The sequence below is a fragment of the Grampus griseus genome (assembly GCF_964374135.1).
Source record: "Grampus griseus genome assembly, chromosome: X".
Lineage (NCBI taxonomy): Eukaryota > Metazoa > Chordata > Mammalia > Artiodactyla > Delphinidae > Grampus > Grampus griseus.
The window spans coordinates 67,502,874-67,516,818 of NC_138999.1; the positions used below are offsets into that span (position 1 = coordinate 67,502,874).

The following is a 13,945-nucleotide window of genomic DNA, read 5'->3' on the forward strand; positions in this document are numbered from 1 at the left end:
CAAAGTAACAAAAACAAACAAATACTGCTTTGATAAATCAACAGAAGAATGTTTCGTTTTCAGAGAAAAGCAAAAAACAAAAAGGACAGATTTTTACCTCATTGCTTTTATGATATATATTATTGAATGAAATTATAGGTAAAGATATAAAATACACCCAACTGGTTATATTTATAACCATTTCATGGAATAATTGTGGTTAGGACACAGTAGACTCTAGGGTGAGAGAGGTACCAAAAGCTGCCCTCCACTGCCTTCCCATAATCACCCCACTCCCAACCAAAACCAAGGAAAAAATAACTTGGCTTTGTCTATACACATTTTGGGACTGGTAATTAAATCTAATTAACTGCTGCCTAATTCCCCAACAGGGGATTTAAAACATGCTCCAAGTCCCTGGAGCACCATAATCAAGATGAATCCACAAACTACTTAATCTGCTTTTAATAAGTTAAAATTAACTGTAGTTTTTGTTTCATATGTGACTTCTGCTAGTCATAATTTCCTCGCTGTCCATACCCCTTCTTAGCCTGGAAGAGTGAAAATCTACTGAATAAAGGGAAATCAGTGTTCCAAATTTTCAAGAGAAATTTTGGAGTGGGTCTTCTGAACGGTTATTTTACACTATGAAAACAAAGATCTCAGTGTATCATTATGCAAAAAGGAAAGCAAAAGATATAAAACTATACAAGCTTTTAGGAAATGATAAATATTAAACAGACCTGTAAAAGCGATTTTCAAGTCTCCGCCTGATGGTGTTGAGGTCAGTTGGATAAGCAACTACAGTACAATACAAGGGATAGGCACTGAGATCCACTGGAACAGCAAAAGGGCTGGCAAAATCTACAACATTTACAAAATAAAAAAAGACAATTATAAAGAACACTAACATTTCATGTTAACAAACAAAAACACATATAAACAAGAAGGGTGGGTGATATAATACTACATTTCTAAAATGCTGATGATTCAATTATGCAAAAACTAGACCAAGACTATTATAATGTTATTCTTTTTATTTGGACATTCTATCTACGAATCAATAATGCATGATACACTGGTTCAAATCGGTAAAAACAAGACAAAATTAAAGGAGAACTGTGTTTAGCTTCAAATTTATGTCTTTTCTGGATAAATGTCAAATGTCTCGTGATATACTTCAGAAAATATAAATAGTCATGGAGTAAAATATATTATTGCACCCACTGTCTTTACCAAAATATTGATCCAAAGTTAGGCTCAGGGAATAGCTAGAGAGCCAAAATGACTCAAGAAAGTAAAAGACACCTATATGGCTGCCTTCACTATTATAGCCCAAGAACTGAAAAAGTTTGCCAGTCATTACTTTGGCCAAGCAAATAAAAATGTTATTATTAAAACTAGAATCACCATGCCTCTTGGGTTAAAAGTATACAGTGAGAGGGCTTCCCTGGTGGCGCAGTGGTTGAGAGTCCGCCTGCCGATGCAGGGGACACGGGTTCGTGCCCCGGTCCGGGAGGATCCCACATGCCGCGGAGCGGCTGGGCCCGTGAGCCATGGCTGCTGAGCCTGCGCGTCCGGAGCCTGTGCTCCGCAACGGGAGAGGCCACAACAGTGAGAGGCCCGCATACCGCAAAAAAAAAAAAAAAAAAAAAAAAAGTATACAGTGAGAAAATGCATTTCCTTTTACAGAACTTATAATTCTGCTGGTTTTCCTTCTCATCTTCCTAACATTCTTTCACATTCACCATACCCAGGGAAAGAAGGTGGTTGATGCCCTGAATAACTCGTTCACATTCCTCATCTCTGGAATGAGCCCCCCACTCTCCTTCCTGAGGTTTGTATAGCAAAGCAGTCAATTCCTCCTGGGACACAGGAACACCAGCACCAACTTCATCTGGAAAGGCAGCTATGCATAAAGTGAAAAATCAGAAATAATTAGTTTCTAGAATCATGCTATTGCCATTTTTCTTTTAGAAAAACTATAATTCATTTTTTAAAAGCATATTTACTTCCTTCTGGAATTGGCTCCATATCCCAGGGACTCATCTTTTCTCTCTCGTTATTGTCCCAGCTATTAAAAAATAACAAGATACAAATCAAATTCAGATGACATTTTATATACTAGCATAATTTGCATTACTTCTTGGGGGTGAAATTTGTAAAGGGACAATACAGTTTCCTTGAAGTACAACTTTGCTTACACAAAGATAATAATAAGCCTCTAATAGAGAAAACATGGCCCATCAATATGAAAGAGAGTTGTAAGCTTACTCTTAGTTCTGCTGGGCTTTTTTTTTTTAATTCCAACCAAGCATACATTCAATGTTAAGCCAGGGTACAGAATAAAAAGATCTCTTTGGAAAATTCCTTTCAGGTTAAAAAAGTCGATTTAATAGATCACTTCTTTCTATGAGATAACCTAATTTATTCTAACAGGTTGAGTATTATAGCTTCTCCAAAAGTTTATTATTCCCTTTTGATCTACAATATGGAGACTAAAAGTCAATCTTCACAGAATAAACATTTGTTCTATCATTCTTGAGAAGAAAGCTTTATTTATTAGGAATCTTACAACTCTGGTATTTCATGAAGAGCAAAAGTAAATTGTAGACAAACAGTACATCCAAACATAATGCAGTCACTCCTGTCTAGAATTCATACCATTAAATAAAAGACTATGTAAATATTCAGTATTATATTCCAGGTGTAACAATTAATTTAAACACTGAATTAATTTCAGTACTCTTCATGAAATAATAATTGTAATTCTTGTCTAAAATAGAAATACTTACGAGAAAATACAGGAATAAGGGAGGCAGAAATAAGTCTTCAGTTCCTGCTTTGTGTTAGCATGCATATTGGACCAAAAGGTTTATCAACAAATTTCTTCCTTAAAGGTACTATGATTACTTCCTTACAGGTACAAGTCTTATAAGACTAGGTAAGGTAGGGTTTATAGAAAGTCCATATAGTACTACAGTATTATATCAGGTGTAAACGACCATAAATATACTTACTGAACACTGTAACACTGGAAAGAACTATCAGGATACTCTGGTTGAAAAGGCTGCTGACTCTCCACGGTCCCAAACCACCAGGCGTCATCTATTATACTGCGGAATCTATCACCTACAATGTTTTTAGAAATTCTTAAGAGTGCTCTTGAGAATAATCACTCTGTTCCCACTCTAAATTGCTAGTTTTTGTTGAATACAGAAGCAGCATTGTATCCAGCATTATTAGAAGTTTCAATCTGAGTTTTCCATATATGTGAATTTTACATTTTACCCTCTTCAAGGATTTTGATTTCCAAATGCTAATAATTATTCTGAAATAAATCACATATTACCGCATATAATTTAACTTTTATCAATTACTTGGGCTCATTAGACATACTGCTTTTTGTATTGCACATATGACACTACAGTTGTTTCTTCTATTTTTTGTTTCACCATTTTGTTTTTAAAAATCTCTTCATACTAGTTTTGTACCTTTAAATGGCTAAGGAATACAAAACCAACCATGTGGACAAAAATGTTTCTCCTACATAAGAAAGGAGAATTTAAAAGTACTAATAGCAGATAATAATAGTGGTTGCTCTGTGTCAGGTACCATTTTATTCATATCGACCTTATAGGTATGTTCTGATGTGATTCCCATTTTACAGATAATGGAATTGAGGCAAACAGAGGTTAAAATCTTGCCCAAGATTAAACAGCTAGTGAAGGGGGAGGAATAGAGGGGGAGAGAATAAGAAGGGGAAAGAGAGAAAGGGAGAAAAAGGGAGAGGGGGAGACGGAGAGAGGAGGAGGGCAGAGGGGTAGATGGAAAGAGGTAGAAGAGGAGGAAGAGGGAGAGGAAGAGGGGGTGGGGGGGGCAGAGAGAAAGAGAGAGAGAGAGAGAAAGGAGAGAGAAACCCACAATCAGTAAAGGTCTTTTAAGAGCCCAAGTGTTAAGTACTCCATTTCATGGCCATTGACATTTCAAGATTTTCTTTTTAATACAGATTTGTATCCTAATAGAGTAGGTATTCACAGAAAAGGTTTTATGCCACTTACAATGTTCATAAAATCTCCGAAACGTAACTGAAAAGAAAAATTTAATTTTTCTAATTTGGCTAACAGCTTTTTCAGTCTACTAATTTCTTTCTGTTAAATTGGTTTAAAAGTTACTTACTCTACTTCAAACAATAATTATTCAGTGAGAATTCTATACTTACCAATCTGCCAGTTCCTTTCTTTGGCTTCATTATAAAACTGATGTAGCACAAGGAAGTCAATGACATCTGGCATGTCATGATACCTGAGGAGAAAGTAAAGTACATATGATTCAGTATACAGATATAACAGTATATGTTACTTTCTAAACATCCAGGAATATATGCTTAATGTGGAAGTATTGAGCAAAATGTTGCAAAACTCAACGTCCCTGTGAATGCATTTACTTAAATTAAACCCCATCTGTTTGATCTGTTTGGCTTAAATATTTACTTATGACATTATTTTTTTAATATTTGCATAAAGTAATTTATTTTCTTTATTACAGTGTATGTTTATTGGGGTTTATTTCACTTGTTTTTATTCTCCTTTTTTTAACATCATTATTGGAGTAAAATTGCTTTACAATGGTATGTTAGTTTCTGCTTTATAACAAAGTAAATCAGTTATACATACACATATGTTCCCATATCTCTTCCCTCTTGCGTCTCCCTAACTCTCACCCTCCCTATGCCACCCCTCTAGGTGGTCACAAACCACAAAGCTGATCTCCCTGTGCTATGCAGCTGCTTCCGAATAGCAATCTATTTTACGTTTGGTAGTGTATATATGTCCATGCCACTCTCTCGCTCAATCTCAGCTTACCCTTCCCCGTCCGCATATCCTCAAGTCCATTCTCTAGTAGGTCTGTGTCTTTATTCCCGGCTTACCCCTAGGTTCTTCATGATCTTTTTTTTTCTTTTTTTTCTTAGATTCCATATATATGTGTTAGCATATGGTATTTATTATTCTCTTTCTGACTTACTTCACTCTGTATGACAGACTCTAGGTCCATCCACCTCACTACGAATAACTCAATTTCGTTTATGTTTATGGCTGAGTAATATTCCATTGCATATATGTGCCACATCTTCTTTATCCATTCATCCAATGATGGACACTTAGGTTGCTTCCATGTCCTGGCTATTGTAAATAGAGGCACAATGAACATTTTGGTACATGACTCTTTTTGAATTATGGTTTTCTCAGGGTATATGCCCAGTAGTGGGATTACGGGGTCATATAGTAGTACAATTTTTAATATTTTAAGGAACCTCCATACTGTTATCCATAGTGTCTGTATCAATTTACATTCTCACCGCAGTGCAAGCGTGTTCCTTTTCTCCACACCCTCTCCAGCATTTATTGTTTCTAGATTTTTTGATGATGGCCATTCTGACTGGTGAGAGATGATATCTCATTGTAGTTTTGTATTTCCCTAATGATTAATGATGTTGAGCATTCTTTCATGGGTTTGTCGGCAATCTGTATATCTTCTGTGGAGAAATGTCTGTTGAAGCTTTCTGCCCATTTTTCGATTGCATTGTTTTTCTGTTATTGAGCTGCATGAGCTGCTTATAAATCTTGAAGATTAATCCTTTGTCAGCTGCATCATCTGCAAATATTTTCTCCCATTCTGAGGGTTGTCTTTTGGTCTTGTTTATGGTTTCCTTTGCTGTGTAAAAGCTTTGAAGTTTCATTAGGTCCCATTTGTTTACTTTTGTTTTTATTTCCATTTCTCTAGGAGGTGGGTCAAAAAGGATCTTGCTGTGAGTTATGTCATAGAGTGTTCTGCTTATGTTTTCCTCTAAGAGTTAGAGAGTGTCTGGCCTTACATTTGAGTCTTTAATCCATTTTGAGTTTATTTTTGTGTATGGTGTTAGGGAGTGTTCTACTTTCATACTTTTACATGTAACTGTACAGTTTTCTCAGTATCACTTATTGAAGAGGCTGTCTTTTCTCCACTAGTATATTCTTGCCTCCTTTATCAAAGATAAGGTGACCATATGTGCATGGGTTTATCTCTGGGCTTTCTATCCTGTTCCATTGACCTATATTTCTGTTTTTGTGCCAGTACCATACGGTCTTGATTACAGTAGCTTTGAAGTATAGTCTGAAGTCAGGTAGCCTGATTCCTCCAGCTCCGTTTTTTGTTCTCAAGATTGCTTTAGCTATTCGGGGTCGTTTGTGCTTCCATACAAATTGTGAAACTTTTTGTTCTAGTTCTGTGAAAAATGCCAGTGGTACTTTAATAGGGATTGCATTGAATCTGTAGATTGCTTTGGGTAGTAGAGTCATTTTCACAATGTTGATTTTTCCAATTAAAGAACATGGTATATCTCTCCATCTATTTGTATCATCTTTCATTTCTTTCATCAGTGTCTTATAATTTTCTACATACAGGGCTATTGTCTCCTTAGGTAGGTTTATTCCTAGATATTTTATTCTTTTTGTTGCTATGGTAAATGGGAGTGTTTTCTTAATTTCATTTTCATATTTTTCATCATTAGGGTATAGGAATGCCATAGATTTCTGTGCATTAATTTTGTATACTGCTACTTTACCAAATTCATTGATTAGTTCTAGTAGTTTTCCAGTAGCCTGTTTAGGATTCTCTATGTAGGGTATTATGTCATCTGCAAACAGTGACAGCTTTACTTCTTCTTTTCCAATTTGGATTCTTTTATTTCTTTTTCTTCTCTGATTGCTGTGGCTAAAACTTCCAAAACTATGTTGAATAATAGTGGTGAGAGTTGCCAACCTTGTCTTGTTCCTGATCTTAGTGGAAAAGGTTTCAGTTTTTTACCATTGTGGACGATGTTGGCTGTGGGTTTTTCATATATGGCCTTCATTATGGTGAGGAAAGTTTCCTCTATGCCTACTTTCTCCAGGGTTTTTATCATAAATTTGGTGGTGAATTTTGTCGAAAGCTTTCTCTGCATCTATTGAGAAGATCATATGGATTTTCTCCTTCAATTTGTTAATATGGTGTATCACATTGATTGATTTGTGTATATTGAGAATTCTTGCACTCCTGGAATAAATCCGACTTGATCATGGTGTATGATCCTTTCAATGTGCTGTTGGATTCTGTTTGCTAGCATTTTGTTGAGGATTTTTGCATCTATGTTCAACAGTGATATTGGCCTGTTCTTTTCTTTCTTTGTGACATCTTTGTCTGGTTTTGGTATCAGGGTGATGGTGGCCTCATAGAATGAGTTTGGGAGTGTTCCTCCCTCTGCTATATTTTGGAAGAGTTTGAGAAGGATAGGTGTTAGCTCTTCTCTAAATGTTTGATAGAATTTGCCTGTGAAGCCATCTGGTCCTGGGCTTGGGTTTGTTGGAAGATTTTTAATCACAGTTTCAATTTTAGTGCTTGTGATTGGTCTGTTCATATTTTCTATTTCTTCCTGGTTCCGTCTTGGCAGGTTGTGCATTTCTAAGAATTTGTCCATTTCTTCCAGGTTGTCCATTATATTGGCATAGAGTTGTTTGTAGTAATCTCACATGATCCTTTGTATTTGTGCAGTGTCAATTGTTACTTCTCCTTTTTCATTGCTAATTCTATGTCCTGCCACTCCCTTCTGGCTTGCAGAGTTTCTGCTGAAAGATCAGCTGTTATCCTTATGGGGATTCCCTTGTGTGTTATTTGTTGTTTTTCCTTTGCTGCTTTTAATATGTTTTCTTTGTATTTAATTTTTGATACTTTGATTAATATGTGTCTTGGCATGTTTCTCCTTGGATTTATCCTGTATGGGACTCTCTGTGCTTCTTGGACTTGATTGACTATTTCCTTTCCCATATTAGGGAAGTTTTCAACTGTAATCTCTTCAAATATTTTCTCAGTCTCTTTCATTTTCTTTTCTTCTTTTGGGACCCCTATAATTCGAATATTGGTGCATTTAATGTTGTCCCACAGCTCTCTGAAACTGTCCTCAGTTCTTTTCATTGTTTTTTTCTTTATTCTGCTCTGCAGTAGTTATTTCCACTATTTTGTCTTCCAGGTCACTTATCCGTTCTTCTGTCTCAGTTATTCTGCTATTGATTCCTTCTAGAGTATTTTTAATTTCATTTATTTTGTTGTTCATCATTGCTTGTTTCATCTTTAGTTCTTCTAGGTCCTTGTTAAATGTTTCTTGCATTTTCTCTATTCTACTTCCAAGATTTTGGATATCTTTACTATCATTATTCTGAATTCTTTTTCAGGTAGACTGCCTATTTCCTCTTCATTTGTTAGGTCTGGGTTTTTTTTACCTTGCTCCTTCATCTGCTGTGTTTTTCTGTCTTCTCATTTTGCTTATCTTACTGTGTTTGGGGTCTCCTTTTTGCAGGCTGTAGGTTCGTAGTTCCCGTTGTTTTTGGTGTCTGTCCCCAGTGGCTAAGTTTTGTTCAGTGGGTTGTGTAGGCTTCCTAGTGGAGGGGACTAGTGCCTATGCTCTCATGGATGTGGCTGTATCTAGTCTTTCTGGTGGGCTGATCCACGTCCGGTGGTGTGTTTTGGGGTGTCTGTGGCCTTATTATGATTTTAGGCAGCCCCTCTGCTAATGGGTGGGGTTGTGTTCCTGTCTTGCTAGTTGTTTGGCATAGGGTGTCCAGACTGTAGCTTGCTGGTCGTTGAGTGAAGCTGGGTCTTGGTGTTGAGATTTAGATCTCTGGGAAATTTTCGCCATTTGATGTTACATGGAGTTGAGAGGTCTCTTGTGGACCAGTGTTCTGAAGTTGGCTCTCCCACCTCAGAGGCACAGCACTGAATCCTGGCTGGAGCACTAAGAGCCTTCATCCACATGGCTCAGAATAAAAGGGATAAAAAATAGAAAGAGGATAAAAGAAAATAAAATAAAGTAAGATAAAAATTTTAAAAGTTATTAAAATAAAAATTATTAAGAAAAAAAATTTTTAAGTAAAAAAAAAAAAACAGAAAAACGGATGGACAGAACCCTAGGGCAAATGGTGAAAGCAAAGCTATACAGACAAAGTATCACAGAGAAGCATACACATACACACTCACAAAAAGAGGAAAAGGGGGAAAAATTATATATCTTGCTCCCAGAGTCCACCTCCTTAATTTGGGATGACTCGTTGTCTATTCAGGTATTCCACAGATGCAGGGTACATCAAGTTGATTGTGGAGATTTAATCCACTGTTCCTGAGGCTGCTGGGAGGGATTTCCCTTTCTCTTCTTTGTTCGCACAGCTCCTGGGGTTCAGCTTTGGATGTGGACTTGCCTCTGCATGTCGGTCGCCTGAGGGCGTCTGTTCTTCGCTCAGACAGGATGGGGTTAAAGGAGCAGCTGATTCGGGGGCTCTGGCTCACTCAGGCCAGGGGGAGGGAGGGGTATGGATGTGGGGCGAACCTGCAGAAGGAGAGGGTGGCATGACGTTGCAGCATCCTGAGGTGCGCCCTGTGTTCTCCCAGGGAAGTTGTCCCTGGATCACGGGACCCTGGCAGTAGCGGGCTGCACATCCTCCTGGGAGGGGAGGTGTGGATAGTGACCTGTGCTTGCACACAGGTTTCTTGGTGGCGGCAGCAGCAGCCTTAGCGTCTCATGCCCGTCTCTGGGGTCCGCACTGACAGCCGCAGCTTGCGCCCATCTCTTGAGCTCCTTTAAGCAGCACTCTTAATCCCCTCTCCTCGTGCACCAGGAAACAAAGAGGGAGGAAAAAGTCTCTTGCCTCTTCGGCAGGTCCAGACATTTTGCCGGAACCCTCCTGGCTACCTGTGGTGCACTAATCCCTTCAGGCTGTGTACACGCCACCAACCCCAGTCCTCTCCCTGCGCTCCCACCGAAGCCCGAGCCTCAGCTCCCAGCCCTGCCCGCCCCGGCGGGTGAGCAGACAAGCCTCTTGGGCTGGTGAGTGCTGGTCGGCACCAATCCTCTGTGCGGGAATCTCTCCGCTTTGTCCTCCGCACCCCTGTGGCTGCACTCTCCTCTGTGGCTCCAAAGCTCCCCCCCTCTGCCACCTGCAGTCTCCGCCCACGAGGGGGCTTCCTAGTGTGTGGAAACCTTTCCTCCTTCACAGCTCCCTCCCACTGGTGCAGGTCTCGTCCGTATTCTTTTGTCTCTGTTTATTCTTTTTTCTTTTGCCCTACCCATGTACGTGGGGAGTTTCTTGCCTTTTGGGAGGTCTGAAGTCTTATGCCATCGTTCAGTGGGTGTTCTATAGGAGCAGTTCCACGTGTAGATGTATTTCTGATGTACCTGTGTGGAGCAAGGTGATCTCCGCATCTTACTCTTCCGCCATCTTCCTCAACTTTCCCTTATGACATTATTTATATCACTAACTATATTATTTATTTATTTATTTATTTATTTATTTATTTATTTATTATGTATTTATTTTTGGCTGCCTTGGGTCTTTGTTGCTGCGTGTGGGCTTTCTCTAGTTGCGGTGAGCAGGGGCCACTCCTCAATGTGGTGTGCGGGTTTCTCATTGTTGTGGCCTTTCTTGTTGGGGAACACAGGCTCTAGGCCCGTGGGCTTCAGTAGTTGTGGCATGCAGGTTCAGTAGTTGTGGTTCACGGGCTCTACAGTGCAGGGTCAGTAGTTGTGGTGCACGGGCTTAGTTGCTCCACGGCATGTGGGATCTTCCTGGGCCAGGGCTGGAACCCATGTCCCCTGCATTGGCAGGTGGATTCTTAACCACTGTGCCATCAGGGAAGCCCTATATCACTAGCTATATTATTTTTATCCTGTCTATTTTATAAGATTGTTGTTTCTTACATTACCCAGTTATGTAACCAGGTCTTCAACAAAACTAATGATGCTTCAATGTCTTGAGGCAATTGATCACATACATAGTTCCATATAAATTAATTGTAATAGCGCAACTCTAGATATGGGAAGAAGCAACAAGGGAGGATATTTCCTGGATTATAAGAGTCTAGTAAAACAAATGATGCTGAGCCTAATCCAGAAATAGCACATTGAGTGGCCTACCAACAAAGTCCTTGCTTGACCTAAGAATAAGCCTTCATAATGCCATGGGACAAATGGGTCATGACATTCTTCCCAAACCTTAGATGAATTTATGACCAACGGGGGTTACTGTAAACAGAAATATGTTGCCTGTGATTCCAGTTCTACAAGGATCAAGTCATTAGCCACTGTAGTTGCTGACCTACAGCACACCCTGAAAGGAATTCAAGATGAAACATTCTGTGTTTTGGATATATGGGCCCCTAGATAGTTAAGATGCATATGTAATGAAGAACTTCAGTGACCCCAGATTCTTGCATCTTCCCATATATAGAAAAGCACTAAAACCATTAACTGAGATATCGGATCCTTGTGACTAGCAATAACTAGCAGGATGTATGCTTGACAACAGGTATTTCCCAGCCCCCCAAAAATCATATATACGCTGGCTCATTCCCTCCTAACTCTTGAGAGCAGTTTGTCAGAGCTATCTTAGAGGCTGTCTCCTAGACTATAGTCCTCAGTGAGTCCCCAAATAAAACTGAAACCCACAACTCTAACACTGTACATTTTTCAGTTGATATATATATATATATATATATATATATATATATAGAGAGAGAGAGAGAGAGAGAGAGAGAGAGAGAGAGAGACAGAGAGACAGAGAGAGAGAGAGAGGGAGAGAGAGAGAGAGAGAGAGAGCTATTAAGTGGAGAAACAAAGCAAGAATTATACAAAGCAAGAATTAAATATTAAACCTTGGTACTGGCACAAAAACAGAAAGATAGATCAATGGAACAGGATAGAAAGCCCAGAGATAAACCCATGCACATATGGACACCTTATCTTTGATAAAGGTGGCAGGAATGTACAGTGGAGAAAGGACAGCCTCTTCAATAAGTAGTGCTGGGAAAACTGGACAGATACATGTAAAATTATGAGATTAGATCACTCCCTAACACCATACACAAAAATAAGCTCAAAATGGATTAAAGACCTAAATGTAAGGCCAGAAACTATCAAACTCTTAGAGGAAAACATAGGCAGAACACTCTATGACATAAATCACAGCAAGATCCTTTCTGACCCACCTCCTACAGTAATGGAAATAAAAACAAAAATAAACAAATGGGACCTAATGAAACTTCAAAGCTTTTGCACAGCAAAGGAAACCATAAACAAGACAAAAAGACAACCCTCAGAATGGGAGAAAATATATGCAAATGAAGCAACCGACAAAGGATTAATCTCCAAAATTTACAAGCAGCTCATGCAGCTCAATAACAAAAAAACAAACAACCCAATCCAAAAATGGGCAGAAGACCTAAATAGACATTTCTCCAAAGAAGATATACAGACTGCCAACAAACACATGAAAGAATGCTCAACATCATTAATCATTAGAGAAATGCAAATCAAAACTACAATGACATATCATCTCACACCAGTCAGAATGGCCATCATCAAAAAATCTAGAAACAATAAATGCTGGAGAGGGTGTGGAGAAAAGGGAACACTCTTGCACTGCTGGTGGGAATGTGAATTGGTTCAGCCACTATGGAGAACAGTATGGAGGTTCCTTAAAAATCTACAAATAGAACTACCATATGACCCAGCAATCCCACTACTGGGCATATACCCTGAGAAAACCAAAATTCAAAAAGAGTCATGTACCAAAATGTTCATTGCAGCTCTATTTACAATAGCCCAGAGGTGGAAACAACCTAAGTGCCCATCATCGGATGAATGGATAAAGAAGATGTGGCACATATATACAATGGAATATTACTCAGCAATAAAAGGAAACGAAATTGAGCTATTTGTAATGAGGTGGATAGATCTAGAGTCTGTCATACAGAGTGAAGTAAGTCAGAAAGAGAGAGACAAATACCGTATGCTAACACATATATATGGAATTTAAGAAAAAAAATGTCATGAAGAACCTAGGGGTAAGGCAGGAATTAAGACACAGACCTCCTAGAGAACGGACTTGAGGTTATGGGGAGGGGGAAGGGTGAGCTGTGACAGGGCGACAGAGAGTCATGGACATATACACACTAACAAACGTAGTAAGGTAGATAGCTAGTGGGAAGCAGCCGCATGGCACAGGGATATTGGCTCGGTGCTTTGTGACAGCCTGGAGGGGTGGGATAGGGAGGGTGGGAGGGAGGGAGACGCAAGAGGGAAGACATATGGGAACATATGTATATGTATAAGTGATTCACTTTGTTATAAAGCAGAAACTAACACACCATTGTAAAGCAATTATACCCCAATAAAGAAGTTAAAAAAAAAAAGAACTATTAGAAAGCTATGTCAGAAAAGTCTCTTCTGCAATATCTATTGTTCAATAGTAAGTAATCCTTTCAAAGTATTAATATGGGTTTTATTTTATATAGTTAAGATTCTAATATTGTTTAAATACTAATATTTTACTAGTTATGGTTTTATAACTAAGTCTGCATTTAGATACTTAATGATTTGTTAAATATGGTTTTGTATTTCTGAATATGAAAATCTTTAATATTGATCATTTTTGTGTATACTTTTAATAAAACATGCAACATATATTATTAAAAAACATTAAACCTTGGTCCTTAAACTCTAAAGCCTGTAGTGCTGTCATGTTTTCTTTCCCATTAAGACTTGTACTCTGCAGAATACATCATAGGGATTAAAATACACACACACACACACACACACACACATGATCCAAGATAGATACTCACTTAATGGAAAAAGATTCTCCAGTCATTTTGCCTGAAATGGGGTCCAGAAATGCAAGCTTCAAGCAGCACAGTGTAGGTGGTCCAACCTCATATTTGATTCCTACAATCTTAACAAATTCTTGTTCCTATTCATGAGAATAACAATAAATTATTACTTTCAATATAAATAATTGCCTAACATTTGCATATTATTTCATTATTATTTGAACAATTTAAAAATTATCTGAAACAACTTTGTAAATCAACTATACTCCAATAAAACTTTAAAAATAAAAAAAAT

The 13,945-nt window shown here is 38.3% G+C and overlaps 1 protein-coding gene across 1 annotated transcript in view; it reads right to left on the reverse strand.

Annotated features, from left to right (window-relative positions):
* The window catches only part of BRWD3 (bromodomain and WD repeat domain containing 3), a gene marked incomplete at its 3' end in the record, with an annotated part of 120,351 nt that overhangs the window by 17,169 nt on the left and 89,237 nt on the right, over nt 1-13,945 (reverse strand). Inside the window, exons 26-31 of the mRNA XM_082680807.1 lie at nt 13,666-13,790; nt 4,202-4,284; nt 3,000-3,111; nt 1,992-2,053; nt 1,733-1,888; nt 723-843 (exon numbers count right to left, since the gene is read on the reverse strand). Of these exons, the coding sequence (XP_082536933.1) occupies nt 723-843; nt 1,733-1,888; nt 1,992-2,053; nt 3,000-3,111; nt 4,202-4,284; nt 13,666-13,790 (659 nt within the window). The remainder of the gene's footprint in view (nt 1-722; nt 844-1,732; nt 1,889-1,991; nt 2,054-2,999; nt 3,112-4,201; nt 4,285-13,665; nt 13,791-13,945) is intronic.